Source organism: Ooceraea biroi, chromosome 4 (assembly GCF_003672135.1).
Source record: "Ooceraea biroi isolate clonal line C1 chromosome 4, Obir_v5.4, whole genome shotgun sequence".
NCBI lineage: Eukaryota > Metazoa > Arthropoda > Insecta > Hymenoptera > Formicidae > Ooceraea > Ooceraea biroi.
The window spans coordinates 4,461,146-4,475,603 of record NC_039509.1 but is presented as its reverse complement, the minus strand read 5'-3'; the positions used below and the strand labels follow the sequence as shown (position 1 = coordinate 4,475,603).

The 14,458-nt window shown below is 43.7% G+C and overlaps 1 protein-coding gene across 1 annotated transcript in view; it reads right to left on the bottom strand.

Moving 5' to 3' along the window:
- Positions 1–13,377, bottom strand: part of LOC105280421 (polycomb protein Sfmbt) — a 54,824-nt gene extending 41,447 nt beyond the window's left edge. Inside the window, 2 exon segments of the mRNA XM_011340981.3 lie at positions 6,729–6,862; positions 9,760–13,377. Coding sequence (XP_011339283.2) covers positions 6,729–6,862; positions 9,760–9,821 — 196 coding nt within the window. The 5' untranslated portion in view covers positions 9,822–13,377.
- Positions 13,378–14,458: the final 1,081 nt, after the last annotated feature.

Below are 14,458 nucleotides of genomic sequence, written 5' to 3'. Positions count from 1 at the left end.
CTGTAGTCGAGTCCCATTCGACTGCAATTTTGCTTCTCTTTTATCTCTACTTGAAATTGACTGAGCCCTTCCACTCTTCTTCTCCCTCGATCCTTTCTCTCTCTCGTGCTCTCCCGTGCAAGGGCTTGTTATTATATTGGTAGTTTGGGAGTTTAGTTTGTAAACTGCTCGAGATTAACTTGAGTGACGAGGTTGTATTACGCGTTAGCAGCGATAGAAGATAATTCGCTTCGCGCGCGTTCCACTCGCAACAACGCAAAAATTATTAGCGCCCCGACACTTTACGGGAAATCAATATTAATGTGGATTCCGCGCTACGCGTGGGGACGCGTATATTCGATGTCATTCTGCATGGGAGCTACAATTTTACCTGTTGCGACAAACACGTCGAGAACACAGAGAACATGGCCGTCACATACACGTATACACCCGCGCGACGTGCCGGGAATTATATATTTCAACATTAATAGAAGCGGCGTTTTTGCACACGGGAGAATTTTGCGACCAAGTGTGCACTCGGAAAGAATGCGGGTCGCTGGATACATACGCGATCCTGTTTGTCGACATTGTTTTATTGCGCGGCTACAAGCGCGAAGCACCGCCGAATTGTGTTTAAAACTTCGGTCGGGCCACGCAGATATATGTGGATATAATATACGAATATACACTTGCGCGTGCACGCGCGCGTTCAAATAGCTAGCATATACGCGTATATTACGCACTCACAATTCACCTCACGCTCCTTCGTCCTTTAATACGAGCCCGCGCACGTATGCCCGCACCGGAGCGTGTCCTTAACATGTAAGAAGATTACTAGTAGTACGTGAGCGCGAGCAGGAAACTATGCTTGAAACTATTTCTCATTCAACGTATAGGCGTAGCACATATTAATATTAAGCGCATACTATGCAAACACGCGCGCCGCTCACATAAAAGGGTGAGATACGGGAACGCCGGGTTTGTAGTTGGGCTACGCACTTTCTCCTGATGCACGGATTTCCGGAAGTCAAACTGCGAAGAGAGATTGTTGCAGTGTCGCCGATAATTTCAGGATTATCCGGCATTAACAGTTCAAGGATCCCCGTAAAATGAATCTCACAGCTCGAGGCGGCAAATCTCATTTCGTCCGGGAATTAAAACCCTTCAGGAAACACCGTGCACATTTCCCGAGCATTTATCTTTTCCTTATAAGTTACGCGACAAGCGTATTTTGCGTCGCAACAGCTTTCTAATTAGCGCGCTAATTAGCGTCGCATCTAAACGCGCATCTCTGGCGAATGGCACGCGGAATAGAACCCCGCGCGAAAGTTCCATTTAAAAAGCAGGCTTTTGTATCAACAAAAAGCTTCCACTTTTAAATCGCGCTTATTAAAGCGCACTCCATTCACAGAAAAATATTCGGGGATTAGCGCGATCGGATAGCGGCGCGTTTGGAAAGGGTCGGCGCTTTAATTGTCACGGTGCCGCGTAGCACTAAGAATTACTCCATTAAATGCAACGATCTAATCTTAATGACGGACACGGAATTTCCGCCGAGAGGGTAACTCGATTTCGAATTTGTCCGCGACAATTCGGTGGTCGAGGGGAGGACGCGCGTCCCACCGTGTACTCGCAATTGCATACGTCCCGCAGCTGACGTATACCTATATATAATCGCAAATGTAATTGGTTCTATACGTGTTCCACGTCCTTAACGTTACACGCTGCTACTCCCTCGGAGCTTCCTCGGCGTTAACAGGAGCGCTCAGATGCGAACGTCGGCTACACGGCCGAGACGATGGCCGAGGCTATACCGGATGTGTTGTGTAAACGCAGTTAACTACGGTAACGAAACACGTTTTGCCCGCTCTATACGTGGACACGGATACATATATATATATAACATTATACGGTGTAGACTAAAGGGTCTTCCCATCTAAAGGGAGTTTCCCCGCGGGATACTCCGCAAAAGGGATCGCGCCCGTGTCGCACCTGCGACGCGAAATGTGAAACTTTAATCTCGCGTCTTAAACGCGCCCCCAACGAATCGGCCCGATATTTCTGAAATTTCGCTGAACGTTTATACTTCTTACTTGTTGAATGTATAATGTAAAGCCGGCTTTCTCGTAACTCGGGATAACCCGATTATTTTTAATCATTGGCTGAAAACACCGGTTAATTATGAATCGCCGCGTTCTCGTGAGTCATATCATGTCATGCATCATTTTTTGCAGTTATATTCGATGGATCTCGATCTCGCAAATTGCCACGCATATTATGCCATTAGCTCGTGTTAATAATGCAGTGACGGTTATTTAATCAGTGACTCATCTAGATCGAAGTAATTAATCGCGATTATCGGTATCCTTCATCAAATCTGCATTCGCGTTTGCTTTACAGCAAGCTGTATAGCTGTCTCTCGTGATTTTGTTCGCTATTTTAAGCGTCTGCTTGGAATATGCCTTGCTACGCGATTTTTAACGGAGAATCGACGCGAGGCTCTATTTCCGTTTGCCCAGAATGCATCTGTATATTATGAACTACCTGGGATGACGTATCACCGCGCGAATAGGCGGACGTATTGCGACGTCACGTATTACGCTGATAGACACGTACGAGTATATTACGCATGAGACTCCAACATCACGTGCGTACTGTGTCATTTGATAGATAAGATCGTTATACTGCTCGAAGCGAATGATAGCAGCACCATATGTAATGCATGTATTGAAATTGTATTACATCATCCCCTAATCACATTGGACGAATCAACACATTTGGTATCGACCGATCTGTCGCATCGCATCATCACGTTAATCCTTCCGATAATGAGTTGTTTCGATAATGAGTTGTCTCATGATGAACTTTTGCTATATTTTGAAAACATTCTAATATAATAGTTAGGAGCCTGATCCAACCCCTCGCTTGCCCTTTTAAGAAGTTAGATTAAACAGGTATTTTTATACAGAATATTTTAGACGTCTTTGAGGTGTCAGTATCGATTGGTACTCTTGGAAAATTCCTGCTACAAAAGTAATTTATTCACAATTTTATTACGTTCTTTGTAACTCTCTCTGCCATTAGTATCTTATTTATAACGTTGCCATTTTTTTAAAGTGCTTATGCACGGGAAGCTAAGCTTGAATTGAGGAGAAAAAAGCCAGTGAATGAGGATATATCGACCTTTATGGACAGAGGTAATACCTTTCACTGAATATTTAATAACCGCGACCGGATTCCTAGTGTCCAACAAGATTACATCGCTCATTTAATTCTTCGCATCGAGAGGTGAACATCCACTGTGGCATCTGTACGTGATTATTAACGTGATGTTGCCGTTGGCACATCTCGCCTAAAGATATTTTCCTTTGTACGTTTAGAAGCATGAAACTTTGCTTGCTTGTGTACACACGCGCAATGGGGTTGCTTCAAAGGATTGCCCTTAAGCCAATTTTGCTTTAGGGTCCATTCTGCTCCCATCTTTGTACGTAGTGCTCCAGTTTCACCTATCGCTTATCGGCTACTAAAGTGTCGAGCTTAACCATCATCGGTCGTGTCTGAATGTGTCGCATAAGTAACGTTAAGCAAAGAAATTTGACTGCAGGCAGGTGCGGGAACCATTTAATACACTCTCCGTGGACATTTTCGTTTAAACGGTGGAGCAGGGACATGTAAAGAGAAGAGAAAATTTTGCCGACAAAAGGTTGCACTAAGAGTCGATATATTGTCCGATATAAGCCAGATTTGGTTAACAAGATGATGTCCCTCGTGTTGAAAAATAAAGAAATCGATTCTCTTTCTCGCAAATTTAATACGAGAAACATATATTTGCATTTAATTTGTCCACACTTTCTGCAGTTTTTAAAATGTTACCTCGCGAGGGCACTCCGTAGCACATTGCATGGTTGCAGTTGGAAACAAATATAAAATTCACATAACAAAAGAATAAAAAAGAGCGAAGAAAAAGTGCATAAGCGACTTGTCTGCCCGCGGTCTATTCCGAACTTCATCGCGCTGGCTGGCGCTGTAATTAGCCAGGCCTTGCGCGTGCAAACGTCACGTTCTCGCGTGATCCTGTCTGTTACCTATCGTGCGCATAAATATCACGCGTTCGAGTCGTAAAAAGATGACTTGTAGCCGGCAGTTCGCCTACCCGACCACTCGCCCGGCCGCGCACGCCGGCGCCTAAGTGGTAAACTTGTAAGTGGCGAAATAAAGTTGGGCAGGGGTTCCGCGCGCGCTACCGTGTCTGTGACAGTTTAATTAATATCTTTCATCCTCAAAGGAAAAACTTGGCGAACTAACCGGCATGGACCCGGTTGCAGTGCCGAGCTGGGCTAGAACCACTTCAACTTCGGACGCGGCGACGACGACGACGACTATCCAACGAGACCGTTCACCGCCGTTCCATTCTTCTCTCGGTCTCCTGCTCACCCCTCTCACGTCTCGCGACCACTCGGTTAAAGTTTTCCCTTTCGTGTAGTTTTCCCTTCTTTTACGTTTCGTATGATTTTGCGTTTTGGTGCCACCGAACTGTGAGATACGCGCGTCTCTCCGGAGTTCCCGTGAGCGAATTGCGCCCGGAGATAATGGAACGATTCGCAGAACCATTTCGCGATTCGATCTTCTTAATATCGCGAGCGATATTTAAAAAAACGAACCGGTTTAAGAGGAAGCAAAAGTTCTAGAATCTTGCAGGATTTTATTTGGAATTAACGCATCACCTATTTGTCGAAAGTGACACGTAGGTAGTTGCCGTATTTTATAGGACTATTTTCGCGAAAGTAAAAATGGTCCTGTAAAATATGGCAACTGCAACATTCTGTTTCTGTTACCACGTTTTAATTCACATTTTTACATGAAATAAAACAGAAATGCTGGCACTTTTATTAGCTTCGTCGCAACGTCGACAGTTAAAAGAGACTGTATAGATTTCCGGCCGCGTATCTGCGAGTGCACTGACGATTAGCTTCATAAAATATCGCGGCAGAGCGATAATACGCTCCCAACCACGGAAACTGCGAGAAAGGAGAAAAAACGATCCGACAAGCGTGCAACCCGTCTCTCAACAATCCGCAAAAATAAACGGCGATGAAATCTGCATGCATCGAGTTCGCTCGGCGAACTCGGCGAACGTTCCACGCCGACGTAGTCATTACATATTCTTTGAAGTGTTTCGTGAGCTTTATAATGAGCTCATGTCATATATTCATCCATTCAAATCGAGCATTTGCATGTATGCCAACATTACGATTTTCAGAAATTATCCAGGGTTAAAGGTGTAGTGACAATGGGGCTTTTAGAGAAAAGCTGTTCTCGCATTATTCTGTGGTTTATTACATATATAAAAAGTATAAGCATTATGCATTGTTATCGTATTCGCATAATGGTGAACGGTCGTTTCGCTTGAATCGCTGGAATGTTACGCATAAAATACCGTTAATTCGCGCAAGAGGAAACGCGATTTAATGGATATTAAATTCTCATTGCGGTGATATTTAGGTACTTCGCAACAAGAATTAAATTACATTCGTCGTATTTTTCTTGCGATTTGCGTGAAGGAATCTTTCTCCTTTTCTTCGCAAAATATTATCGGGCTTTGCGATAAAGGCAGACAACGTATCGCCGGCGCAACACCGTATAAATCCACCACGTATAGATAATATTTCACAATGCATTATTCAGATTTTCCACAAAGCTTTATACGCTCCGCCGAAGGAAACCCTTCAGATTTCGCCGACTGGATATCCGCTCATGTAGGAAACACGTGACGTTACGCCGTTTATTTACGATTCGACACGCAACGCGAAGAAATCCCCTCGGTTATTACCGGTCAAATACCGCCCGATCATCGCGGGACGAGTGAAACATGCGATCTTATCAAATAATTGAAAAACCACACCGACGCATCTTAGAAAGGGTCTAGCTACGGATCGCCGGGATCGAGCTGATGATTCAAGAGAGACGAAATTAGGGTCCGCTCGTTCAAGTTAAATGTTCAGGAAACAACCTCCCCTCGCATAGATCATCTTAAACTTGACATATTTATATATCCAAACACCCCTTTATCTGTTTACGGATTACGATATTTTTTATACCAGCCAAGATTTTTCACGGCAATTGCTCGACGCATCGATTAAATTTGAACTGGAAAATCGATTAATCGGATGGTGCAACGAGAAAATGTTTGTTATAACGTTGTTGACGCTTACGAACGTAAATATACATCGCGGTATTAAATATTAAATATCAAACATTAAATATTAAATTTTAATTAAATATATAAAAAAGAAATTCTATTAAAATTAATATTTTACATACAGATAAAATAAGAGAAATTCAAACAACAACAGAAACAACAACAAGATTTTATTCATTTTCATTTGCACGTAGCAAATCAATTTCAATTAGTGAATAATGCAAGGCAACGGGAGGTAAAGCGTCGAGTACAAATCGTAATCCCTGGCACGACACCGAATGCTCAGTGTCACGTACGTTGAAAGAAATCCGAGGGTGGTCCCGAACATTTAGCAATGTTTATCGGAAGGGAACCCTGAGCGGGAGACACTCGTCACTCCGGGTGTCCTTTATTTTTCTGGCGGTAATACGAGATATTTGTTCGCGCGCATTCCTTGGCACGTGCCATTAAGGCCGACAGGAATTCCCGTCTGCGCGATCTCGCCACGATGCCGAGGAACGAGGAAAGGAAACAGCCGGCAATATGCAGATGAGTATATACGGGTATGTACCTGATAGCGTCGGATTCGTCGCGGACGAGGGGCCGTCCTGGCGCATGGCGTCACTGGTAATTGCCGTTCCGCCGAGATTGGTGCTGTAGTCTTCGAGAAGTACGCAGCACAGTAATAGCCGTGCCACCCTCATTCTGAAAGAGCGAAAGAAAAGCTGAACGATAATAACGACTCGGGTTCTTTGTCTCATCTACCTTTCTCTCTCTTTTATATATTTCATTCGTTGTCTTTTGAACTTTTTCGCGGAAAGGAAATTTCATGTACAAATGGCGTTCCTCCGTTTGATCCCGGTTAACCCGGAAGATTATCGTTAAAAGGTGCAACGTTAACCTTCTACATGATTTGATATATTTGACATATTAAATGGTATTTCAAATGTATAATAATTAATTGACTAATTAATTAATAGGTGAATTTATTAATTAATTCTCAGAGAGGAAGAGAGAGGGAGAAAGAGAGAGTAAAACGAACTAAAGTTTGAACGATAATAATAGTTTGTGCTTCCGAAATGTTTATGGATTATTTTAAAATTTGAATCTCTGTGTGGAAAAACAAATAATGGCATTTAAATTCAATTTAAATTAAAGTGCAAAGCTTTAATATTACGTTTTCAAAACGTAGCTGAAATATGAAATGTGCGTGCATGTATTGTCTGTGTTGATTAATTTTGCATACAACTGAATGAGTTATGTAATCTACGAAACAGTCCCAGATGTTAAGGAAGCTTTTCATGTTCCATGCAGTATTGTAAAAAATATATTTTGTTTGCCACCAAATAGATTCGTCAAAAAGCCAATTTTAACGAAGCAAAATAACATTTTATTCATGATGACACTTGAGAGGACCCAGTTTTGAAAATCTCACTGAAATCGATACTAGGCACTTCAATACATTGTAGTATCCATTTCTCTTTATACCACCGTGCTATTGAAGTTTATATATTACCGCAACTGAAACTTTATAAGTTTTGAAATATGCGAAACTGAGACATCAAAATGTTGAGACAGAAAATGATCCAGTGATTTAAAGAATGGAGAATGACGAATTAATCAAATACAGATGCAACGTGTAAATTCGTAAAACTATGAAAGCAAAGAGAGATAAACTTAATCGGCCGTGCCTATCGCGAGAAAACGGAACTTCTCAGGGGTGAAACCACCCCATGCAGCCGACCTCAACGTCGAGTCGCCGAAGGCGGCGGCGGCGGCAGTGGGCGAACCGGTTAATGTGTGCGAGAACTTTGCTCGCTCGCGCGCAATACTCTCTTTCTCTTCGTGTCTCCTTTCCGGTGCCTTTTCTATCGTTTTGCGCGCTTCTCCTTGTCTACGTGCGCGATCGATACATTTGTCAAGCGATGTAGGAACACCATCGAGTTTGCGGCAATTCCCGCGTAATGTACGTGTTCGAGAAGGGAGGATCGGCCGCCAAAGTGTTTTGCCGGACTTGGATCGTACATCCTGCGTTGTTCTGGGGTCGTCGCTCGTCCTTCGGCAGGAAAAGCGCGCGGTACAATTATCCTTTACGCTGTCTCGTAAATAACTATCTTGGCCGTTTAGCGGCGAAGATTTCACTCCGCGTACGAGACGGAATTTAGCGCTCTCTCCTACTCGCCGTGCTTATATGCCGCGAGTAACTGCTCGTCCTTATTTACGACAGGACTAAATGAAAACCCCTCTTGCTTCGTCCTGTCTCGCTCCGACCCTCGTTACGCTCGTTCTTCGTCCGGGGCCACCCTCCGTTTTTTCTCTCCACATCAGTACCTCGCTCTCTTCTCCAACGACCCTCTCTTCACGCGCCGATGTCAGATTATGGGCTCTTTGTCCTATCACGCTTACGCGTGATCGATGATCTTCGCGGGTCGGGACCAAGTGAAAGATCTCCCAGCGAAAGTGTCGTGATTTCGAGAGATAGAGGTCAAGAGGAGGAACAGCTAAGATATTGTGTCCGCGTCGTCCATCCTTTTCATTCTTGTATCGCGCGGAAATACTCTCATTTTCGAGAACCATCGCGAAAATATTTTTAGCGTGCCGCCGCCACCACCACTACCGCCACCCTCTCCGACTCTTAATTTCGGCCTCACTTCCCGACTGGCGCGCTTCCCCAGGGTTCTTTTACCTCCCAGGTCTTTAGAAGCAGCTTCTCTTCCTGCAATTTTATCTGATGGAAGCCAAGGGAAAAACCCGGGGCCAAGCTGTTGAGCTCGAGTTTAGCTCCCTGGCCGAGCGGTAACCTCCCTGGCGTTCAGTTATCTGCGCGTAAAAAAAATATATTTCGGATCGAGATTTTATTTCTCCACCTGACTCCGGTCCTTGCCGTTCACTCTTGCGTCCTCCACTTTAATCCTCGGCGGCACATCGTAAAATACGTTCGCAAAGAATCGATCGCGATCCGATCTCGCGCGATAAATTTCGGCTGGTTCTATCCTAACGCGTCCGAGACACCTGCTTTTTATTCTTTCTTTTTATTTTATGAATTCAACGATACGTACGGAGTAACCCGCGTTTCCATCTAAGGACCGTACATATATCACGCGGCGCATCTCGATCCGATAAGATACGGGAGAGGAATCCAGGCGGGTCGTGCGCGCTCGCCGAAGAGAGCCTGATTTATTCGAGCATGGCGAGAATCTTTTATTCCTCAATTATCGCCGCGTGGAAATATTTTAATCCGCGCCACGGACTTTAATTCTCGCTCCATTTCCGCTGCAGTAATTTCCGCGGCTCAATCTCTCTTTCTTTCTCTCTCCTCTCTGTGAAAATATTTTTTCTATCTATCCCTCGGATGCTTCGTGTCCCTTCGATCGGACGCATTATTCTCATACGCCTTTATTGAATTTATTATCCCAACTCTCGTCATTACTCGCTGCGTTACCAACGTCGCTTCTATCGTATTTCAATCCTGTCTCCATTTTTTCTCTTTCCATCTTTCTCTAGTTCGTTGATTTTTGACGTCACGACATCGGCGTCGCCGCGTATTACGGCCGCCTAGCGCGCAGGTAATTTTTAGTAAAGCATCAAGTAAAAGCACTCACCTATAAATCTGATTTTCGCCATTATCGGAAACCGCGGAGAGATTGGCAATATCAACATCCATAAAGGTGATTCGCTGCTGTACAAGTAAAATTCCATTTCCTGCTCTCTTAGACGCGTTTACCGCGACCCGGATGTTTGCCCGCAAACAATCGCCGCGGCAAGAACTCGGGCAAAATGTTACCGTCGTTCCGGAATAACAACAATCGGCGCGATGCGAGAGAGCCGTGTTCAGGAAAATGCTAAAATCCGAGAAACGCTAAACGAGAAACACGAACCGTGGGGAAATTTATACGCGACCGAATCTTCCAGCTCACGGACGTAAATTCACTGCCCGCCACGGAATAATGACCGCGAAAGTTTCCTGTTCTCGTACCGCTGCGGGAATTTCAGGATTTTCTGGAAAAAAATGGATTAGCAGAAGCCAGGTACGCGGTATACGCGTTCCTCCTAAGTCTTTTACTCGGTGAGCTAAAGGACTAAATTTCAAGCTGCGCCACGCAGCCTTGGCGTCGCATTTGCGACAGTAACAAGCAGAGTTGTTGCAACAGTAGTTGTTTTCATCACAGTGAAAAGTGCTTTAGAACAAGAACGTGATGGTTCTCACGGTGATGGAAAGTAATTTTGCTGTCAAATGTAAAATCGATACATCAGTATATGCCATATCATATTCACGCTATCATATCATGTTCTATTAACGGTTAAAGATCAGGATTGACGTATTGACGTATTGATTCTCCTTTATCTTCAATTTCGTAATATATTCTCAGATATTTTCTAAAGGTTAAACAAAATTTGGATAAAAGAGCGCATGCATCGACGCAATTTTCAGAACTGATCTCATTCAATGGAAAGGTCTGCTGAATGTTTCCATCAGGTTGTCTTACTAATCACGCTTTTTGCTTCGGACAAATTTTCCATCCAAAATTCCTGCAGGGTTTGCCCGCGGACGGTTTATCGTTGTCCGTGGCATGATCAATATAAAGTTTGGCAGAATAATACGCAACGATTGCTATAAAATACGACGGGAAATGACAGGATATACGTGAAACACGAGGGTGACGCTTACCCGAGGTGACAGTGATCCCTATCGCGCGAATCCGAATAGAAAATATAAAAAGTGATATACGACGAAAGAATTTACTGGCTTAGTTCGGCCGGCTTAAACTGTCGTTCTCTAATAGTCGTTCTCCCTTCGCCTGCACGATCGCCACTTCCGATAAATCGATCCTGCCGGTCGAAAATCGCATCCGTGCCGAGGAGTTAATCGCGTCCGAAACGACATTGCGGAAAAACTCCCGGACGACGGTCGATCAATTTACCATGGGATCTTATCTCGGGAGAGATTCTCAATAATCTTTTTTCTTATGATAATATACTCCGCCGAATGCGGCAGATTTGATTTCGCTCCGCGCCAGAGATTTCCGCGATTCCTCACACCGACGACGTTATATCACTCTGAATGAATTATTCTGGCTATCGCGTCGCTCCGGATCGCTCATTCTCTCTTTTTCTCCCCCTCCGCCTCTTTCTCTGCCTCTCTCGTAATGCGAAGAATAATTCCAGCATATAATATCACGGGCGGACATATGTCTGCTTTACGAGTGACCGGCATTGTGTGCGGAAACGGATTAATTCAGGTATCAGCCAAATCGCGCATAAACATCATTTCGTCGCATTGAATAATAGAATTGCTCTAACGTTTCGCGACAGTGAGCTCGCATAATTGCGAACAATCGCAAAAGCGCTGCGCGACATTTGGAGCAGTATAAGGGAACACTAAATTGCAATTTTGATGTGAAAGGGATAGCTATTGGAAATGTATTTAATATTTATAATAAAATATGATTTTTGTGCAACGTTCGATAGCTTTCTCATAAATATATTTATTGTAAATATAAATATGTTAATTGTAATTTTGTTATTAAAGATATTCATGTATAATATTTCCGATAAAATGGTTTAAAGTGTTTTATGAATCTGTCTTCCAATATTCTTTTCAAATATATATAGTTTTAGCTATATCTTTCAGTCCTTTTCTGTATTGTGTAGAAGGATATGGAAGAGGAAAGGGGGTGCCACACATATTTTCCTTGCAGAACTGACAAGATATGAATGAATGCATTTTTAATGCCCATACACGAAGTGTTCGATAATGGATACTCTCATATATTGTGCGATATCATCATCGAAAACTGATCTTCCTTCGTCACAGAAAGACACGCCATTAATTATGGAGTTACGATCGATTAAAAGAGGAATTTTCATGATATATTTTCAAGTAGGTAAATTGATAGAGAGAAAACTGCGTTCTTCAGATAATATCTTATTTACTTTAATGCAGCAGGATTTTAATTTAGTCGAAGCGAGTTACCATCACATATTTAATAACATAATATTGAACAATTAATATTCTCACACTAATTATGTCCTCAGGAACCTAGTTATATTTTCAAAGAGGAATAATCTCTTTAATTTCCAATTTCTGACAAGGTTATTTACCGAAATTCGATGTTAATAATGCTATTTCAAAATTTTTTGGTAAAATAAAAAGGAAATATTATACAAACTCGTACTCGTGTAAACGGTTTGTCTTTGAGATCCAAGTTCTTTCAAGTCATTAGTCCCGTCGTCAAATATATTCAACCGTAGATTACTTCGTAAAAAGCACCGTATATATATGAGCGCATCTTTATTTCCCGCACACTTTCTGCCCTTTAGTCGTCGTACGAGAAACACGCTCGGCATGCGGGTCGTAATGGTGGAAAAAAGAATATCTAGAGCACGCACAACGTGAAATATAGCCCAATAACTCACACCTTGCGTAAAATGCTGTAAAATGTCCTTTTAATAATATTGTTTGCATTAACGTTGCAGCACCATCAGTTTCACGCGTACTCGCACCGGCCGATTTTTATTTGAGATCCTAGCTGCCATGTTCTGTATCTTGCAGGCAACTTGTCACATAAAAATAACGCAATTGCACTTGGTCGAGATAACAGGGTACAGATCTTCCTTTTTCTCTCTCTCTCTCTTTCTCTATTTTCCCTTCCTGTTTTATCTCGGTCTTACACCAAATGTACACAGTGTATCGTCCAAATTACGGAGACCACTCGCGCGCGTCAATGGATCGTTATCTAAATCTCAGTCTCACTCCGATCGTACCGAAGGGATTCCGATCCACGAGCATTACATCACCGTTTAATGAGAGACGCATAATTCAACGATGAATTATATCCACTGCCAAAATTTTTTCAATTACAAAAACGAATTGTTCTTAAAGAAGTAATCTCACACCGAGGAGCATTACCTCGCGAAAAAAGTGTAGCATTATATTAGCAAGAGTGAGGCACGATGCGCCATATGCGTTGTATATGCGTTTCTCCTCGCTCTTTCGTCCGCGCACTTTTTCCGGTTTTTCCCTCCGAGTGAAATCGAGTTTTACACGAATCTTCCCCGGCAAAATATCGTCCACAAAACGATCAACAATTCACGCGGCAAAACCTACACCTCCACCGGCGGACGCATCCCCGGGCGTCGGGACGCGTGTACTGACTACGTCGAGCTGGCCGCGTCGTCGAGCGAATCGAGAGAGCGGCGTCGGGACGCTCGCCGTGACGGGACGCGCTTGACTCGCATGGCGCAGGTCCGCGGGACTATACGGCATTGCTTTTCTTCTTTCAACTGCTTCTCCTGGCTCTCTCTCTCTCTCTATCGTCTCTGCTCTCTTCTTATTTCTCTCTATCTTTCTCTCCTTCTCGTACTCTCGTTCGCGTCGTTGGATATAATATTCAATTTATTATGTACCTTTGATACATGCGGACCGCCACGCCGGAAAAGTGGGAGGCGCGAATGCACGGCAGCCACGGGCTGCCGGCTCTCCTTCCGGAGAAAAATAAAACCCGGAGAAATATGAGGGACAGGAAAGCGAGAAAGAAGGAGGGGCGAGGGGTGGACAAGGTTGTGGAAGAGGGGTGAGGTGGTGGTGAGGACGAGAACGCTCGAAATCGGCAGCGTTCCGCTCGAGGGTGAATTGTCGAGATATTGTCGATCGGGCAGTTCGCTCCTCGATAAAGCGCCTCGGTCAAAACGTCCTCCTTTTTGGTGCTCGACCGGCTGACGAGCGAGAAAAAGAGAGCCCGGAACTGAAGTGCCGATCGCTGCGTCAAAGACGAGGGAATGAGGTAAAAAGCACGACGACGACGACGATGAGAATGACGATGCACCAAGGGATGAACTGGTTGCGGTCGGGTGGATTGTGCACGCGTACGCTTTTTCGCTAATTGTCGTCGAAAGAGCAGTGGGGCTAATGTTCGGGTTTAATCTTGAGAAATTGCACGACGATTTCGTCGCGATTCAGGTAAGTTTGTAAAGGGTCGAGGATGAGGGAACATCAATTCGTCAATTGATCTCGATAATTGCGATTAACCGCTAGCCTAGAAGCGACATTCAGTTATCGACGTCAAAAAGTATCAATCTGATAACCAGAATTTACATGCAGCGCGTTTTGTCTCGTGTCTCGAGATAACGCCTCAGGAAGTTAAAAGGAATGAATCGCGTTATAGAACAAAAGCCTGTATTTCTAAAGAGATAACATAATCGCGTAATGTTATGTCCGTAATAAACTTTAAAATATGCCACCTCGAAGCGCGTAAGGCGAAATATTAAAAGGTGAAGTAGCTTGTGCATCGCGAACTTGTC